Consider the following 15,084-nt stretch of genomic DNA (forward strand, 5'->3'; position numbering starts at 1 on the left):
TGGCTCTGTTGAGAGGGATTTGGGGATGCCGTCATGGTAACAGTGGCTGCACTGGTAGGGCATGCTGGGCCTGTCTCACCCTCCTTCTCCTCCTGTGTCTCCTCTGTGGTGGGGCCTGTTGTTGTTGTTGTAGTTGAGGCCTTGCAAGCAGGGCCTCCTGCTCCAGTAATGCTACCACTATTGGTATCATCTTGATGTGGGAGGAGGTGTGGTGTGTGGGTGCTCCTTTTGTACTGGTCCTCACCCCATTGCCTCCACCTGTGCTGATTGTGCACACATGTGGCACTTTAAAACACTGCTCAGGGTTCTTAACACCTTCTCGGAGATGCTGGTATTTTCTCCATGCCGGTAAGGTCTTTTTCGGCCTTCAGGAGGCCGTTATTTGCATGTCGGCATTACTTAGGATCAGCTCCGGGTTACGGCATGCCACTAATTTCGGCTTGGTGTGTCGCGCGTGCGCGCCCTGACCGCTATTTACGGCATCGTACTTTACGGTGCCGTAAATAGCGGTCTAGTTGGTCAGAATGGCCCGTAGCGGTAAGCGATGCCGGTAATCCTTTACCGGTATCGTTTTTCCCATACCTCCAACCTCGGAATTACCCCCATGGTTTTGCTAATGCACAATGACTTCTCCTGGGCATGGCTGGGCCTTTTCAATCGCAGCAGTTTCATAGTACATGGATGGATTAGCCTCAAAACAGCATTTTTAAAGTTTGGAAAATGTTTTCAGCAAGACAATGTTGCCTATTTCACTTAATTCAATGTTGAACGTTGCAGAGCACACTGGCACACTCCTGCGGTGTGTACTCTATTCCTCCCTGCCTGAAATGTGTGTGGCAGGGTGAGGCAGCCATTTTCTTTGGTGGTTGTAAAAACGCAATTTTGAGATCCTGGCGTGCACAGGAGTTAGCGCAGCCATTTTGCTGTTTCTTGCACCAATGCAGCAAAGTGATGTGGGAAAGCACATTTGAGTGGGTCAATATATCCCACATGACTTCACAGTAAGTGATGTCATTTGACCCCAGCCTAAAGTCACATCACGGGAAGTGATGGAACATGATCTTTCACCCCTTGACAAAACAGGAAGTGGCATCACATAGCATTGTTTCTAAGTACACTATGAAAAACATGGTTACGATTTCCCTGTAAAGTGATATACATTTCATAAAAGAATGGATCACCATATTTATCTTTAATATCAGAGCATATAGGCCCATTTACTAAATTACTGTGAATGCAAGCAGACGTCCAAGGTCAAACGATAATGATGTGTTATTATATAGCACTTATGCCTAAGTGCTTCATATAAAACAAATATACAAACAATATCAGCCAACCTGTGTTGGTACTCATCTATCAACCTCAGCAGGATGGAAGGCTGAGTTGACCTTGCCGAGAGCCGAACCTGCAGATCAAACGCACACTGCAGCAGCTAGCGCTCAACCCACTGAGCTATCATACCAGCTATAGCTATCAAAAAACGAGCCACTCAAGAAACACAGAACCACATGCTGCTGGCCACAGTCCAGGAGCCTCAATATAAAAAAACTAAATTAAAATATATAAATATATATATATATATATATATATATGTTTATTTTTTTAGGGGTAACAAGAGTGACCACATGGGTAGCAAGGGAGACCTCCACGACCCATGGCAACCCCTAAATGACATCCCTGAGCATGCCTAGTGCATAACGGGAGTTAACCTCTGGCCTATAAGGCCAGCACCAATGGCAGTTTTACCAGTGGCATATAATCGCAGGGTATATCGGGCATATCTGACCAGCACCCATAGCAGAACCCCTTGCATATAATGGTGGCAGACCCTGCTATGTCATTGCTGCTTGCCTGGCAGTCAATGGCATGGCACCCCTGGCATATAATGGTAAGAAACGGAAAAAGGAGAAACAGTAAATTTTTACTAAGGCAAAGTCTGCTCATCAGTTCTGGAAAATCGACCTGAAAATAAATTGAAAGCCATCCTAAATTCAAGGAGATCCGATTCGAGTCTCAGCACTTTAGGGCGCTCGCTGCAGTTACATGCTTCTAATGGAGGCACCCGGTTCCTTTCCTCTGATATACCAGTCAGAAGAGATTGTTCCTGAAGGAGGATCATAGACTCTTTGAATGGATGCAGTGGTTGAACCTTTTAACCATATAGCTGGGTTATGGTTGCCAAAAGGCTCAGCAGCTTTAGAAAGCTAACCCTTGTAGGACTTGGAATAACTGTAAGGAATTTGTGGTATGATCATTTTTGCCAATCCCCAACACTAAACCAGCTTTCCTGTTTTGAATTTCTTGCTTTTTCAGTGATCACATTTTGATACATTTGGATTGATCAGTTCCATATAGTTTATGATGGCTGTATGTCTAATATATGAGGATAAGACTCCCTGGTGTATGATGGTAGCTGAACTCTTTAATAGAAAGGCAAGATCCTTGGCCTGTAATGGTAACAATCACGTGCATTGACTCCTGTCGGAAGCGCCCTGATATTACTGAAAAAAGCGGAGTACATAAAACTGTACCATTGAATGTGATGACAGCCCGTTGCTTAAGATATGATTGCAATTAAGTAGAATTTTATCTGCATCAGGGACATTTTGCATTATCTTATTCATTGAAATCCTGGGGTTTAGAACATTTGACTCCCCAGCCAAAAAGGGGCTTAGAGGAAGGCGGTGGGTGTGACTGTTGACCTTAGTGGCTGTGGACTTGGGATGGGATCCTTAGATGTGCACAGAAAGTACTTCGGACTTGCACATTATTACTTGCACCAATTCTGAGGGGCTCATTCTGCTCATCTTTAATATTTATAATAGGCCGCATAGGACTGACCCGCAGGCCACTCTGATCTGATTTGTCACATGTTAACAATTGGGAACCAAAGTTGCTGAGAGTGGGTCACATTATTGTTGGCTGAGATTTTAATCTCAAATTGGATCCCCTCCTGGAGCTCGAGGGGCTCTGGTAGGATGTGAAAGCTGTTTGAGAAATACAGTCTCTGGAGGCGAGTTGTCCTTCACGGGCCCATAGGTACGCCATGGGTTCAGCCTGGTTATTATACGGGTTGGATCTGAGGTCGTGCAATGGCAGGCGCATGGAGAATAGAGCTGGAAAGGATACTTTTTTTGTGCCGGGATGTTCTTCCAGTATTGACTACTTCTGGATTGAGATGAGTGACTGGGAGGAAGTGGAGGAGTTTGGTATCCTGGAGTACCTAGCTAGTGATCATAAACCCCTCACAATTGGGTTGAGATGGTATGGCAAAAGACAGGCGAGCAATCACCCTAGTGTATCAATTAGAATAGTTGGGAATGCCAGCCGTACTGTTAAGTGGGACAACATCTTGACAGCAGGTTTAAAGACCCTGACCTATTTGTGTACAGGTGCTTTATAAATGGCTTATCATGTCATATCATATAATGTATCTATTCTGCCCTCTATCAAAAGCAATCCAACTGTGGAGATGGGGAGATCTTATCTGAATATTATCAGCTAACCTCTGCGCTTAATCCATAGTTTTCTAAGCTAAAACCCGCTTCCAAGCAGAAGCCTTTAAAGACTTCTCCTTGGTTTGATTCTGATTGTAGATCGGCCAAGGATGCATTATTGTAATTTCTGAGTAGTCCGGGGAAGTCAAGCAAAGATGGTTTACACCACTTGAGAAACAGATTGATATCTGTGTTGTGAAACTTAAGAAGTTTGGATTCCTTAAGGGCCAATGGAACACATTTATAAGAGCTGCAATTGCCAAAGATAGTAAGGCCGTTTGGTCCTTCGTTTCTGAGTGGGGCGACTCCAAGGATAATGATCTGAACTGTATGATAACTGAGGAAGAACGGCTCCTCTCTTTTTGTGGGCTGTATGATGTAGCAGTGCCTTCTGACAGTCCCTGTGGAGAGGGCCTAATTGGTACAGTGGCTGAGCCATTGATCGACAGTGGTTTTACTGTTAGTATTACTTTGCCTGCAGTGAGAAGTGCCTTGCTGAGCAGGAAGGGCCAAAAGACCCCTGGCCCGGATAAAGTACTGATCGATCTTTGAAAAGAGGAGCCAGATATTTGGGTGCCGGAACTAGTTAATCTTTTTCAATCAGTGGACAACCTTAATAAAGTTCCCACTTCTTGGCGTTGTGCCAAGATTGTAACTATATATATATAAGAAGGGGGGGTATGTTCGACCAAGTAATTATAGGCCCATCTCGCTTCTTGATGCATCAGGGAAGATCTTTGCTGAGGCTATTCTCCAGCAACTGCAGATGTGTGTCGAATTTAAGGGCCATATCTCCCACCTTCAAGCCGGGTTTCGGCAGGGGATGAGTACAGTGGACGAGTGCCTTCACCTTCATATGATCCTGCATAAATACTGTGTTCAAAAAAAGATGCGAGTGTACTCAGTATTTATTGACAATGTCACTAGGGATCTGCTCTGGAAGGTTCTGTTGAAGCAGGGGGTCCCAAATCATCCGGTGGCAGTGATTATTCAAGTATATCCTTGCAACACTGCTGTGGTGAGATGGGGTCCAGCGGGAGAGACCACAAGCCAGTTTCCAGTAAACAGAGGCATGTGGCAAGACTGCGTTCTTGCCCCGCTTCTGTTTATCCTCAACATTAATGAGATTATTCTGGCCCTATTGGCTGACTGCCAGGGCGCAAACCTGGATCCACCAAAACTAGGCATGGATGTTCTCCCAGCTCTACTTTTTGCTGATGATACGGTTTTATTGGCTTTATCCCCAATGGATATTCAAAGAAGTTTGGAGCGTTTTGTTTCTAAGTGCTCCCAGCTGGGCTTAACATTAAACCGGAGTAAGACCAAGGGGATGATGTTTCCGACAAGGAAGTCTGGGGTAACAGCACTGGGGCTGGAAGTAGAAGGCACAGTTTTGGAATAGGTTACTTACTATGATTATATCGGGGTAAGAGGTTCTGATAATGGAACCTGGCAAGCCAAATCACCAAATCACTGATCAATCTGGCAAAGAATAGTGGTGGCCTAAGGAGGTTTTTTGTTTCTCATGGTGACCAGGCTGTTTTAACTGCCCTTGACATTTATACCATCCAGGTTACTTTGGCTGGGCTGTATGAAGCCGAGATTTGGGGATGTTCCAACTGCTCTCGTTTTGGGATCCCCAAGCATACATTCTTAAAGAAGCTTCTTGGACTACTGCATGGTACCCTGAGTGCTTTATTAATTATAGAATGTGGTTCCTGTAATCTGTCAACTATTGTGGAAATCAATCCTTAATTGGATCAGGTTGTGGAGCTCCCCAGATCTTGGTAAATACTAGGAAGCCCTCAATGATTAGTTGAACTATCCAAATGGTCGTTCCCTTCCTTGGCTATGCCATGTAAAGCATCAAGTCGCAGTTGCAGACTTGGAGAATATTTGCAACAACACTTCATCCATGACAATTAGCTCAAAGAATAATGTGAAGTGGTTTGCTAGGTATGACACTCTTGATAGTTTGTGTTTAAGACTGAAGTTTGGACAGGATTATCTCCTTTTGAAGCCTATTTTGGAGGTAGCGATTTATTTGGATTTTATTTCTCCTGCCTGTGGTCGTAGCCTGTTTATCAATTTCGGAGTGGGTACCTTACAGGTGGCAGCACTTACTTGTGGTTGGACAGGGTTTTTTTCACCAATTTGCCCAGCCTGTGTCATGGCCCCTGAATTAGTAACAAATTGTCGGTTATTTTGTGAATGCTATAGTGTCTGAAGGAACATGTATCTGACTCCATTGTTCAAGAGAGAACGTGTTAGAAGCAGTTTGGAGGCAGTTTCCCAATGCTACTGTGTCCACTAATGAAATATATTTTGTTGCTAAATATATTTACTGTGCTTGGCTACCCAGGAAGAATGTATCAAATGTTTTATTGTGCTCCTACCATCCAATTTTTATGGCATTTTATGTTAATCATCCTGCAGCCTGTTTTATTCTTTTATGTAAACTATGAAATGTAGTGTGTGTGCTGATAGTAACTTTTGCTGAATAAAGCATTTTTTGACTGACTTTTGACTTATTCATTGTACACTCGTAGGATCTCGTCACTCTGATGACATACTGACATCACATTTGACTGGTATGCTTCGAAGCCACCAAGGTCCAGTCCCATGCCAAACTAGATTCTCTGATGCCTACAGGGCCCCTTATGACTTTTGATAAATGACAACACCACAGTTCAGCTAATGGCTGAAGCACTGCCTGCCTGCCTATCGCTCTGTTGGCCACCGATGCATGGGTTTTTTCTATACGGATGGGGGAAGGGCAGTGCAATACTTATGCTTCACTACACAGCTCCCTGCAGAAAATGTTCCCCCATTGCATCGTTTCAAGGTCACTGTTGGGGACCACGACTGCCATTAAATTGTGAAGTGGGCGGACATCAAAATGAACTTCACAATGTTTTGGAGCTTATTTACTATTGCAAACATTGTAAAACCATCAGCAAGATTTTGTCTTGCTCTCCTGCTGTAGCTTTGTCTACCCCGACTATCATTCATAAAACGATTGACACCATCAAAACATTACGTCCATCACTTTGCATATTTGATCATAGTGTATCATTATCTCCATATACTTTTAGTATGTATTATAGCAGCTCATTATTTAATGAATCTGAGTAGTTGTGCTACTCTCTTTATTGTATTGTACTGTATTGTAGACGTCACTTATATAACACTGTTTCCCATTTGTATGGCCTCAACGCGCTTTGTGGTAGGAACGCCCTCAGGGACCGAAGTGCAGGTTTGGGACAGTTCTCAGAAAAGACTTAACGTGTGTGTGCTTTTGGCCAAGATTAGGACTTAGGAGGGCTAGCTAGGCTTCAGTAAGCAACCCAAGAAATCAGGCATGTGGATGGGTGCTGAGGCAGGACATGACAGAGCGTTAGTTCAGGACACTCGATGTGTGCCCAGCTAGACCAAACATTGTCATAGGTTGTGGCTGTATTCTAATGTCAGAGGTGTTGAGGCAAGTCTGGTGTAAGGGTGAAGCTGTTACGTGTCCAGCTGGACTGAATTTGTCGTACTTGTAGTTGCATTCTAAAGTGTGTGGTTGGCTAGCTGTGCCTGCGGCACATGTCCACTAAAGTGGTGCGTTTATACATACCTTAAGCTCAGATGGAGCTTATCTTTGATCTCGCTGTGTGTGCATGTGGGTCTACGAATAAAAAGCTTGTCAGAGTTTTGATGTGTGTAGGGTGCACTGCTGCAACAACAGCCGGCATCTGCGGCACATTTGACTTGTTGGTGTCTAGATGCGAGTAGGGCTAATGTATGCAAATAAGGCTGTGGTGTTGGATAAAACTGTGGGGTAGAGGGTTTCAGGTTGCGTAGGGAATAGTCAAGTTTTGAGGTCCTTTCTGAAAGAGAGAGCGGGTTGTCAATGCAGCAGACGTGGAGAGGAAGCGAGTTCCAGATGGAAGGGGCTTGGATGGAGAAAGCAGATCTTCCCGATCTGGTGGAGTTGTAATGGGGGATAATGAGAAGAGCAGAACCAGATCAGAGGTTCGTAGTTGGTTGTTATCGGGTGAGTTTATCCTGGAGCAATGTTGTGGATGGCACGTTGTGTTGTGCACATTGCTTTAAAGGTAGTCTGTCTGCCGATGGGCAGCCAGTATAGGACTCTGAGTGTGGGGCTCATATGCTCTCTAGGTGAGAGGCCAAGAGGGAGACAGGCGGCAGCGTTTTTCATTCTTTGGAGTTTCCTGAGCTGGTCTGCCAGAGCACCTAGGTAAAAGGAATTTGCATAGTCTATTCAGGAGAGGATGATGGCAAGGATAGCAGAGATTCAGTGTGGGTAGGTGAGGTACAGGAAGATTCGGCTGAGGGTGCGTAGGTGGAAGAAGCCGGTTGTGGACAACGAGTTGATATGGTGGGAGAGTGATAGGGCCTCATTACGACCCTGGCGGAAGACCATGGTGCTATTAGCACCATGGTCCATGCCGGTAAATAACCGACTCCGCCATGGAGAAAGGGGGAATTACCACCCCATTACAAGGTTGGTGGGGCGGTAATTCCCCCTTCCTCCATGGCCCTTCCCCATTCCCATTTTTGCCCCATGGGCTCAATGGGAATGGGGAAGGCGCTAAGTACGTTGCCGCAAATTGCGGCACCGTAACTAGCACCAAGGTCCCTTTGCGGGTCCCTACTTTAATGGCTGGTCTACACCAGCCGTTAAGGTTGGGTCCCGCAAAGGGACCTCGTAATTAGGCGCTAATAGGTTAACGGTGCCGCAGCCTTTTACGGCGCTGTTAACCCATTAGTGCCTGGGTCGTAATGAGGCCCATAGATTCGAGTACATTGTGCATCTGAGGTTTTTTACTGAAGTGGATTTTGCAGGGGTGGGTCCTAGGGAATGTGGCCAGGGGATAGGTTGGGAAAGGAGAGTGGATTTACCGCATACTAGAATTTCTGTTTTGCCAGTGTTGTGGATGAGGTTGTTGGTTGTCATCCAGTGGTCAATATTGGAAAGGCAGGAGGAGAGGTCAGGATGGGTGGAGTCTGACGATTTGGGGATCTTGCGAATGATCTGGGTGTCATCTGCATAGTTGTAACAGATGAGATTATGAGATTGGATGAGTGAAGGCAGTGGGCTAAGGTACATATTGAAGAGGAGGGGAAACAGGAAAGCTCCCTGCGGGACCCCTTTCAGCACAGGGCGAGAGCGGGAGGAGAAAAAGTGAAGAGCATAATTTGCCAGTCATTCGAGACGAAGGAGGAGATCCATGTTAGAGCAGAGTCTTTGATTTCTAAGGAGTATAGCCTGTCTGTGAGTATGGACAATACTGTGAGTGTGGACAATTGTGGGCACTATGCGGCATATAAGTCGAGAAGGATGAGCGCTGCTCATTCTTCCACATCTGCTGTTTTTTAAAGTCATCCCTAACTGACACAAGAGAGGACTCAGTTCCTCTGAAGGGTATGAAGACAGTGTTAGGGCTGGGTCAAGAAGGTTTTTGGATTCTGCAGTGCAGTCCAGGAGTTTGGCAATGAAGCGTGTGTTGGAAATAGGCTGGTAGTTCGGAGGAAGGAGTGGGTCGAGCAAGGGTTTTTTTTAGGAGGGGTATGACGTAAGACGTTTTGAAGGATTTTGAGAAAATTCCTGAGGAGAGTGACAGGTTAAGGGTGGACTGTGTAAAGCTGCCTGCACATGTTAGGATGGTCTAGAAAAGCATGGGTGACAGGGGTATTCATGGGAACCTGACATACGGCTTTGCGCTGGGAGCTGGAGGAACTCAGGGTGTGAGATGGGGACTGGCATAGAGGGGGTGGTAGATCTAGGGTTGGGTGGAGAACGGGGAGGAGTAGGGAGCCTCGCTGCTAGTTTTGAAAGGATGGCATAGTGTCTAACAAATAGTGATATTGGAAAAGTGTTCGAACAGGGCGTTGCAGAGATATTTGGAGTTAGAGGGCGTGGGTTATTGAGCAGCCTAGTGTTTTGAATTATGTTAGGATTTTGTGCGGTTCCTGGCTTGGGTTATGAGAGTTGAAGATTTGGTTCCTGTAGAAGGTCTTTTCGGCTTTCCTAATTTCTGACGTTAGGCCCTTGTCAGTCTCGCAAGAGAGATTTTGTTTTGAGGAGTGGGGTTGATTCTCCAAGTCCTCTTCATTTGGTGCTTGAGAGTTTTGATATCTTTGAGGTGGGTTGTGTACCACTTGGGGTTGGTGTCCAGTCTCTGAGAGGTACGCTTCGTTGGAGGGGGATAAGTGCACTTGAGAGCCCGCGATCGAAGAGTTCAATGGGGCGAGGACCTTCCTGGATGGAGAGTGCTGGGAGTTTAGGAGGGAAATGGCTAGATCCAGGTTAATGGTGACTTAATTCTAGAAGGGGCTGGGAGGGAAGGGTTGGAGAGAGCAGGCTGGTTATCTGGGGGAGGGAGGGTGAGGGGGTCAGGTGGGAGAAGAAGTTTGCAGATTGGGATGTCCAGATTAGAGGGTGGGGAGGAAGGGTGGAAAAATGGTTTGTGGCACTGAATACTGTGTCGAGGGTTTGGCCTGCGGAGTGGGTGAGAAGAGATATGAGTTGGGCCAAGTTGAAGGCTTATAGGTTTTCAGTGAGAGTGGGTCATGGGGTTTGAGGGAATGTCAAAGCAGATGTTGAAATCTCCTAATCTGGTGAGAGAAGGATGCTGAATTGTGGTGATTGATAGGGCGTCACTGAGGGAGTCTGTAAAATTCCTGTTGTAGCCAGTGGGCCTCTATAGGAGTAGAACGTGGTGAGTGGTAGCTGGGGAGTGTTCACCCAATTGAGAGGGTGGGTAGGAAGGGTGGAAATGAGGTTTGTGGCACTGAATACCATGTCGAGGGTTTGGCCTGCGGAGTGGGTGAGAAGAGATATGAGTTGGGCCAAGTTGAAGGCTTCTAGGTTTTCAGTGAGAGTGGGTCATGGGGTTTGAGGGAATGTCAAAGCAGATGTTGAAATCTCTTAATCTTGTGAGAGAAGGATGCTGAATTGTGATGGTTGATAGGGCGTCACTGAGGGAGTCTGCAGAACTCCTGTTGTGGTCAGGGAGCCTGTATAGGAGTAGAATGTGGTGAATGATAGCTGGGTAGTGTTCACTCAATTAAGAGAAATTGGCTTGACAGAGTGTAAAGTGTATTGTTATGTTGCACCTGAACACACATAGCAATTCAGTGCTCATACATGGAGCCTACCAATGGCACATTAGTCTTTACATACGAAAACAACTATTGAAGACTTTTTGGTGGAGAATATTTAGGAATGTTAATGTTGTACAGCTATATTGGCCAGTTGTTGGGAGGGTGTTCTATTCAGTCCACGTATGAGTGAAAAGGTGAACTCATCATATTACATATTTGTGTGACCATGATGCCTTTAGGAAATTGGTCGAGCTGCATTAGAGCTGGCACAATAAATGAAGTAAGTGCAGCAGAGAAGTTATTGCCTTTTATGAGCTATTAAAGGATTATTCAGGTGTGCTCTACTGTAAGACGAGAAGGGGCGGGGTTCATAATTCTTCTGATGCCCAAGAGTTCCAAAAGACCTGCCTCTTCATCAGTGCTTACAAATGGTTTACTCGTCTGCATCTCATGCTCCTTCATGCTGCCTTCGTGGTTTGTGGGCACTATATAAAATCCAGAATAAATGAATAAATTGCCCGTGAGTGAATTGAATTGTGATCCTACACTTGGCAGAGGATATATTGCATTTGTAGGAGAGATAATCAAGTCGCTTTTCAATTTATCAGAATTCCAGTGAGAAAAAGGGATAGGACTTCGAATGTATCCTTATGTCAATATCTTACTGTATACATAGAATTATAAATTGGTAGCTATTCAAGGGGTTATATTCCACTAAGATGTTCTGTGTGACCTCTTAACAACGAGAACGAAGCACAATCTGTAATGTCACTTAGAACATCTTGATGGAATACCCCCTGTTGTTGAAAGGCACCCCCCTTTGATTATATGTTGAGTGCGGTCTCTTGCACCTCTTTCCCAACCCTGTAGTGTCCCAATGGACCAGCATTGCATGGGGTTTCATTGGGGAAGCCTGAGAGAAGACATACATCATACACAATACCATGCTCCCTTAGAATCACCAAGCGCCAACCCACAAAAGGAAAATACTTACCTGCCAGAGAAATGCCATCTCCCTGTTATTCGGAATTCCCCATGCCCCTGCTATAACGTCACAGGGGGAGAATACAGCATTTAGAAAGAGAAATTGGTTCTAGCCTTACACAAAATAGTAGAGGCAGAAATAAGAAAGATGGGCAGGCTTATTGTACTTGTCTTGGGAAAACAAATGACTGCCTTCCTGTCTGTATGACTGGTAATGAAGAGGTTACAAGGTTGCTTCAAATTATAGGGCAGGCTTTGTGGTGATGATCTTAGAGACACGGGATGAGAACATGGTATTATATGGTGAAAAACGTAATCATTGTTATCACTTGGTTTACAAATATTAGGAATCAGCTCTGCATTGGGCCACTGAAGAGGAGTCATATTTTAATACGTTTTATCGTCTCAGTTTCTTTATCACTAAAACTCTATTTTTCTTTTACAGACCAACAAAGCTGTAGCCAAGGGAGACTTTCATCACGCTAGCTCCAGTTCCAGGCGTGCCCTCTTCTTGGCGGTGCTGTCCATCACGATTGGAACCGGGATTTACGTGGGGGTGGCTGTGGCCCTCATCGCTTACCTTTCAAAAAACAATCACTTATGAAACAGAAGACATGGGCATCAGGGCTTGCGAGAAAGAGACCGGTGAAAGCTCTCACACCACACCTCCTGAGAGTGTGACCTTTGAACAATTCTAAGTACAGACATTGGTGTGTGATCTGTGGATGGTAAAAGGGATTGCAAGCCTATCGGATGCCCCACAAGCATTGCGACAAACTGTGTCAAGCCTCTGCTTTTCCTGTTTCACAGGAGTCTCCTTTATACAGTACACTGTGTTTACCTGGAAGATGCAAGCCTCACCCAATGGGGTGCAGAAAGCCCAGTCTGATGAAAACACACTTTGTAGCTTGAAAGCTCCTATGCCTTTAGGTGTGTGTGTGTATGTGTATGTGTGTGTGTGTGTGTGTGTATATATATATATGTCTTAATTTCCATCGAAAAGATTTTAAGTCCTGCATTGAAAGGGTTATACTGTCTGGCACTCTGGAAGGACAGCACCACAGTATTTCAGGAAGGAAGCAATAGGACAAGGGAGTGGGCAAGAGGCATTGGGGCAATCGTGCAAGGGCAAAGTTTCCATTTGCACCACAGCCACAAAGATCAAGTGCATGAGTGATTTATGCTTCTTATTATGGCAGAAAATTATACAAAGCAAGAAACAAGTGTGCAATTATCTCACTAAATGGAAGGAAGGTCAACACGGTGACACAATTTGAGCACCCATGTTCTGAACCTGTGGCAGCCATCTTGAGAGTTACTAGAGAAACAACTAATATTGCAAACTACAATGTTTTGGGGCTGATGAGGATGATGTCATGAGCTATCATTGATGGAATTACCACGGAGGAGAGTAGGTGTACGTTTGAAAGTCAGCTGTGCAGAACATATCGGCAGGAGTTGCGGTATGTGGATGATAATGTATTTTGAAAGAGCAGCATTGCATGCTGAAGAAATGGTACAGGCTATCACTGAAGAGGCATGTAAATTACCACATACACAATTTGCTATTACAGTTCATTGTTCTAAAGACCATCATTTGAAATATCTGGTGATAAAACTGTAAATCATGTAAATAAATGTACCCAAAGGTTTTTCCCAAAGTTGTTTAAAGTCATATTGACATAAAATCACATGCTCACAGAAAGTTAAAATGGCTGCAGTGCGAACACGTCTATTTAATAATTATACGACCCTGTTTTCGATGTGTGTATGTGTGTTCACCACTTTTTACAAAAGCGAGTGTGTACATTGTGTCTGCGAGTTTTGCATTTTGCATGCAACCAAGATCCTCTTTGCAGCTTGACTTTCTAAAACCGGAAGACACGCTGCAGTTGCTTCCACAGCACTATCTTTAAGGTTTAACTTCTTTTCAGTGTTTCATTTGCAAAATGTGAACACATTTTGAAGTGTATGCAATCTAAATACAAACTTTTCCTTGCAATGTTGGGGCCTCCCGCATTGGACACTTCAATCGTTCTGCACTAGACTGGTAATCTGTTGAATGACCGGGGAGCTCCTCTCTGTCTACTTTTCCAACTCCTCTCCGAAATAAATGGACTAAAGGAGACAACAGCAGGATGACAGATATCGGGTTCTTGCTCACCGGTCTTGCCTTCAAGCTACAGCTTCTGTTTATCTTTGGCTACTGCATTTCTAGAAATGTACCCTGTCTCAATGTGCGCCCCAGGGGGTGATTGCTTCTGTTGCCGCCTAGCGCTCCCGGTGGGTGGGGTGAGATCACTGCATGGCCCCAGGAGGCAGCATCTGCCAGTCATGGATTTTACAGCAGGTTGGAGCAGCAGCTGAAAAAGAAGAGACCCGATGGATCCATAATCATGCCAACTTTGGAGTAGCAAGTATACTCATGTGAACTAAGGTCCCCCTTTATCTCTGTAAAATGGTGTGTTTCATGGACTATCAAGGCTGGGGCAATGATCATGATGGCAATGCTGCCTCTCTGATTGGGCAAATTACTTGCGTGTTGAATCTATGCTCAGGATTTGATTACTCAGCCTGGCAATACTGCCATTCAACCAAGCGGCCATGCTCCCAACTAAAAGTTGCCCTATCCCGCTGCATCGATCGATCTCAATTAAAAAGAAATGTGTTACTACCTGGACTGATGTAGTAATCTCCATTGCTTGACTCATTTCGAGTCCTCCATTTCAGTGGGTCATGTTATTTTGCGATCTATGAAAAGATTACAAAATACAAATACGATTATTATGGTTTAATTTCAAGATATGCTACAACTTAAAACGGGAAGAGCAAATGATGAAATTCCAATTGCAATAGTCGTCTATAGGGCATGAAGCATAAGAACAACATACTTGACTCCCAAAATTGTATTGGTCCTGGATGTATTTGTCCAATAAATTTCCACATTCGTGTTTGCTCCAATCTGTGCCAAAACATGCTGTACAAATGTGTATATTTGTATAATTAAGCTAAGCCAGAATGCGCTGGTACATACAAAATCCAAGGCAAATAGCATTTATGTTCAGTTTGTATAAGTGAGTCAAATCACTTTCGGACCTTCGAATTTTGCAGTGAAAGAGGAAGAAAAGGAGAAGTAGGGTGAGAAAGATGGGTGCAAATAAGCGAGTGAGAGAGAGTGGGACAGAGAAATGGGGGGTGGAAGAAATGATCGTTAATTCACCAATCATGTGTGCACCTGAGGAGTTGTAATAAAAAAAAAGGCTTACACTTGTGGTCCCTTTTATTTCTTGAAATGTTAAGGGTCTGCGATCTCTGTGTTGACAAGTTCCCATTGCTCGAGCTAGCAAGGGTAGCAGAAGTTACAGACTGATATCTGAGCCACGTGAATGCATGCCCCACCTTCAACATTTTAAGGAAAATGTTATTTCACAGCTCCTCTGTCTGGTGATCAAAGTGATGAACTTCCCTTGCACATGAAGATACACAAAGT

The 15,084-nt window shown here is 44.7% G+C and overlaps 1 protein-coding gene across 1 annotated transcript in view; it reads left to right on the plus strand.

Annotated features, from left to right (window-relative positions):
* SYNDIG1 (synapse differentiation inducing 1) overlaps positions 1-14,861 on the plus strand; it is a 1,155,325-nt gene extending 1,140,464 nt beyond the window's left edge. The window contains exon 4 of the mRNA XM_069606880.1: positions 12,040-14,861. Coding sequence (XP_069462981.1) covers positions 12,040-12,198 — 159 coding nt within the window. The 3' untranslated portion in view covers positions 12,199-14,861. The remainder of the gene's footprint in view (positions 1-12,039) is intronic.
* The last annotated feature ends 223 nt before the right edge of the window (positions 14,862-15,084 follow it).

Source organism: Ambystoma mexicanum, chromosome 4p, assembly GCF_040938575.1.
Source record: "Ambystoma mexicanum isolate Mex_15411 chromosome 4p, UKY_AmexF1_1, whole genome shotgun sequence".
Taxonomy (NCBI): Eukaryota; Metazoa; Chordata; class Amphibia; order Caudata; family Ambystomatidae; genus Ambystoma; species Ambystoma mexicanum.